The 5,183-nt window shown below is 26.3% G+C and overlaps 1 protein-coding gene across 1 annotated transcript; it reads left to right on the top strand.

Annotated features, from left to right (window-relative positions):
• Window positions 1-1,203: 1,203 nt before the first annotated feature.
• Window positions 1,204-2,974, top strand: LOC122721487. The gene is made up of 5 exons (XM_043949321.1): window positions 1,204-1,604; window positions 1,686-1,809; window positions 1,891-2,217; window positions 2,341-2,448; window positions 2,561-2,974. The coding sequence occupies exons 3-5, from the start codon at window positions 2,056-2,058 to the stop codon at window positions 2,972-2,974; spliced, it is 684 nt and encodes a 227-aa protein (XP_043805256.1). The 5' UTR covers window positions 1,204-1,604; window positions 1,686-1,809; window positions 1,891-2,055.
• Window positions 2,975-5,183: the final 2,209 nt, after the last annotated feature.

The raw sequence follows: 5,183 nt of genomic DNA, 5'->3' as shown, positions 1-5,183 counted from the left end.
AGCAAAAATTTCCAAGTAAAAAACTTACTTGGAGCCATTTTTCTGTAGAAGATATGTGCCAGGCTTTTATCTCAACTAGGTATATATATAGATATAGATATAGATTTTCTGTGCAAATTTTGGCTGAAATTAATGAGAAATGGGATGTTAAGATGTGTGCTGACTCTAGAAGAAATGAATTTTTGTTTTTTTTTTTTCTTTTCTCCATGTGTAAAAGCTAAAAGTGTGGTGAGCACGTGTGGTGCTTCTTGTTCATTTTTCAACCATGATGATCCAACAACTTGAGATTACATAATTATTACTAAATCTTACAAAACAATTGTTTTAGATTTGAAAGAAGTTTAAGCCGTAAAGAGATAAATTTGTCCAAACTCATTGCTCATAAAACTCCAATTCCAATTGAGCTCCGACCTTCACTGATTTGGGATTTTGTTTTTTTGGTCTGAGTTTGATTCAATCCTTAAGGTTAATTCGAGCCAACACGATTCGAAAGTGGTGGCTCTCCATTTGGCATTTTATAATATGTTATAATTTTAAAAAATTATAATAATTAAATATAAATTAATTATATTATTGATATCTATAAAAAAATAAAAATAATTTAACTTATTATTAAATATATTTGAAATTTTATTGTTATATTTATCTAATTAACTTTATTAACTTATTAAAATTCACAGTATATTTAATGAAATTTAGAATATAATTTATTTTTAGTTTTTTGAATAAATTATTAATAGTTTAGTATAACTAATTTACGTTTAATTATTATAATTTTTATAAATTTAAGTGTTAAATATGTTATAATTCTAATTTAAATGTTTAATAAATTAATAGCAACTAATACAAAATATTCAACCATTTATTTATGTCCATCACACACAGTTCTTTTATTTATGTCCAGCTGTCATTGTATTATTTGATATAATGATTAATGTAAATGTTGCTTCATTTAGAGATTTCAATTTTGTCTCTCAAATACTTTGTGATTTCATTTTGAGATAAGTGGTTTGTTTGAGCATCCTATTAAAAAATTTATAGTTTGATTTTCAATTTTTTTAATACGATTCGATTTTGAACTAAACCGACTGATTGCACCCCTAATTGAATAAATGAATTTCTTAGTTATCCATATAATATTAAACTCTATGACTAATAATTTATCATGTGGATATAAAACTTCCAGTTAAATAAAAGTTTAAGTAGTTACAAGATATCTGCTATCAAATAGTTACTAGGAATCCATTGCTAACTGAATTTTAAAATGAATTAAAAATTTTATTTTATATAATTTTAGGTTATTCATAAATACTTATATATTGGTTGTCTTTATTGTTAATTGAAACTAATGGACAATTATTTTTTCAGATGCCTCGAAGAGCAGTATCATCTAGAGGTAGAGGACATAGCCAGCAGCTCTCTACGAATGAAACAGATGAGCCAGTACAGATGCAAGAGGAAACACTGGAGCACACTCCAGCAGCATTAGGGGGACAAGCAAACGCATCATCATCATCATCAGTTCGAACTAGAGGTCCGAACTTGGGACATCCTATCCCATCAAACCCGTCTGATCGGCAATTGATCAGATTGAAAGGAAATGTGTAAGTCATATACAACTTTTTGCTATTGATTTAATATGTATTATTACTTACAACTACTAATTATGTATAAAAATATTGTAGCTTTTTAGATTCCACAGTTACTAGATCAATCAGTAATGACATTAAGATGCGCTACACTGCTCCATAGAAAACTTGGTCAGAAATACCTTTAAAGACAAAAGACGAGCTCTTCGGACTTTTTCGGGTAAATACAACTTATATTCTAAAATTTCTAATATGCATTTTAAGTTTTTTAAATTTACATAACACTAATTGTTGTTTGTAGAGTCGATATGTATGGGATGAGAGTGAAGAAGATATGATTCGAACTGCTTAGGAAAAGGTAGGAAAAGAAAGACTGCGAGACATTCTTAATAGAGTTAGGAGTGAATTGTTGCGTAAGCACAAGAAGACAAATGTTGCTTATCTATATAATTTAGGACCAGATTGGATGGAGGCAGAGATATGGAATGCACTTGTTGCATATTGGAGTACACTAGAGTGGAGAAAGAAATCAGAAGCTGGTAAAGCAAATAGAAACGTAGAAAAAGATGGGACTATTACGAAACACTCTTGTGGTTCAATAAAACTGGAGGTTCATGAGAATAGATTGATATAACTTTTTTATTCCTTACTTTTATTTATACAATTCTGTTTTTATATAAATGCCTAGATATTATTCGTGCATATTGTGTTGTGGTGCATCTTGTGTTGTGTGATTATTTCTTTTTTGTAGGCAAAGAAGTTAGGTAGGCAACCAACTCAACTTGAACTATTTCGTGCCACTCACACAAAAAAGGGGAGTCAAGGTGTTTTCATTGATGGAAAATCACAACGAGTTGATGTAAGTTAGTTTTTGCTTATTTATCGTTATCACATTATTTTTCTATTTGTTATGTTATCATTAGTTGTGTATGGTGCATGAAATGTTGATTATGTTTTCTTTTTTTACTTAGGGAGCTTATTTGACTGCCATTGCTGAAAATCTGAATGACAATTGTGATAGTCAGTCTGCTTTTGATTTGAATAAGTGGATGGAAATTTCTGGAAGTAGTAAAGGGAGGGTTTATGGTTTTGGATCTTCTGATATTGCAAAATCTGGAACTCCAACTACCTCTTTCTCATGCACATCAGCTCATCCTGGAGGATCTTCTCAAACTATGTTTTCTTTAGAGGAGGTTGAACAAATATTAGAGCAAAACCGGGTCAAAATGAAACAAGACATGGAGCAAATGCAAGAGCAAATGCGAGTGCAGATAGAAAAGCAAATAAAAGATCAGATGAAATCATTGAAGAACAAAAAAAGATCTTCACCGCATAATCCAACTGCAGATTGTACTTTTCTATCAGATGGTTCAACAAATTCATAGATTAGTTTTTAGTTTTATGAACATTGTTAAGTATAATTAATTTATTTTAAATTTTATGATGATTGTTAAGTATTATGAATTTATTTTAAATTTTATGAACATTGTTAAATATTATGGATTTATTTTAAATATTTTGAATATTATTGAGTATTATGAACATTACTTATAATTATTATGAATGATATTTAATTTATATTCAATATGATTCTTAATTATAAATTATTTGATTATACAGGGAATATGTAAATAAAAACAGGGAATTATTTTTTGTGATCGAATTTTAACAGATTAGCGACGGATTTGTGAGAAAATTTTTTAAAATACGTTAATATTTCCGACGGATTTCCGACGTTAATTATTTCCGACGGATTAGCGACGGAATGTTCATCGGATAAATTGGAATTTCTGACGGATTTAGCGACAAACTTTTTTCGTCGCTAAATTTTTCCGACTGAATTTTCCGTTGGAAAAGCCGTCGGAAATCCGTCGCTAATATTTCCGACGGACTTGTAATCCGTCGGAAAAAATTAGCGACATGACTTTAAGCGACGGACTTGAGTCCGTCGCAAATCCGTCGCTGAAAGTTTCAGCGACGGATTTTTTACTTTCAGCGACGGAAAAATCCGTCACTGATACCCTGTTTTTTTGTAGTGTTTGTAATAATCTATAAATTAGTATTATTATAAATAGGTTTATAAAATCAAACAACAATATAGTAAGAGTCACATTAGTATATTCAATTTGATTCAATTAATAAAACTAAAAATTTAAATAAACATAACTTACTAAAAATGCAAATAAAATCAAATTGAATTAAATAAATGTAAAAATTAAATTGAATTAAACTGAATAATTCAATTAAATTTAATTAGATTCATTGGTTATTGAGTTTTGAGACTTTTTTATTTTAGAAAAAATACAAATTACAAAATCAACTTTGTGATGGAAATATAAGCAAAATCTAAAAGATATTATTCAAAATATTAATTTTTACTAAGAGACTCAATAATTAAATAGAATAAACAAAATTATAAATATGATTTTTGACTTCTTAAACTCCTCTAGTAAGTAGTAAATTCTCTAGCAAAATATTCTCTTTAATTTGATGGACTCTATCAAAGAGTTTGGCTCAATCTTCAACTAGTATTGTCTTTGAATTGACTTTTTTTCATTGAAGTGTTTGGCACCATTATTTCATGCACTATAAAAAACTTGAAATTTTGTAATGAATTAACTTTTTAAAATATAAATTTTGTCATTAGAAAGTCACATAATATGATGAAAATTATTAGTTATCATTGAAAATAACTTGTAGTGACAATATATAATTGTATCATTACAATATATTATATTCATCATCTAATATATACATTTGATAACAAATTATAAATATTTATCACATTATATGTTTATGTTATTTTTTGACAAAAAAAGTTCATTTTATTACGAAAAGATTGTAATAAAAGAAAATTTTATTATGACATATGGTATTGTCACGAAAAAAATTATTCCAAGACAAATTATAATAATTATCATAAAAAAATTTGAAGATAAATTTTTATCGATCTTTTATAGTAGATATTATATTGTAACAAAGTATTTTTATTTTATGACAATATATAATGTGGTAATATGAATACTATTAGTGATAAAATATTATATTTGTCGCCTACTATGTATATTCAATGAAATATTTGTCACATTATATGTTTGATATTATATTTTCTTCCAAAATTTTAGTGTGAAATTATTTGTTGACAATATAATTTATTTTATTATGAAAAAAATTGTAATAAAAGAAAAATTTATTGTGATGTATATGGTATTATCACGCAAAAATTATTCAATAACGAGTTATAATAATTTTCATGAAAAATATTAAAATTAAATTTTTATCAATCTTTTAGAGTAGAAATTGTATTGTGATAAAATATTTTACTTTTATGATAAATTAGTGATAAAATATTAGATTTGTCATGTTCTATATATATATTTGATGACAAATTATAAATATTTGTCACATTATATACTTAATATTATATTTTCCTCCAAAATTTTGACACCAAATTTTTTATTGATAAAAGAATTTATTTTATTACAAAAAAATTCGTAATAAAAGAAAAATTGATTGTAACGTACATGGTATTATTACGAAAATTATTCCATGACGAATTATAATAATTATCATAATGAAAATTTTAAATATAAA

Source organism: Manihot esculenta, chromosome 13 (assembly GCF_001659605.2).
Source record: "Manihot esculenta cultivar AM560-2 chromosome 13, M.esculenta_v8, whole genome shotgun sequence".
NCBI lineage: Eukaryota > Viridiplantae > Streptophyta > Magnoliopsida > Malpighiales > Euphorbiaceae > Manihot > Manihot esculenta.
Note: the sequence above shows the minus strand (reverse complement) of the source record. Positions and strands in the feature narration are given on the sequence as shown.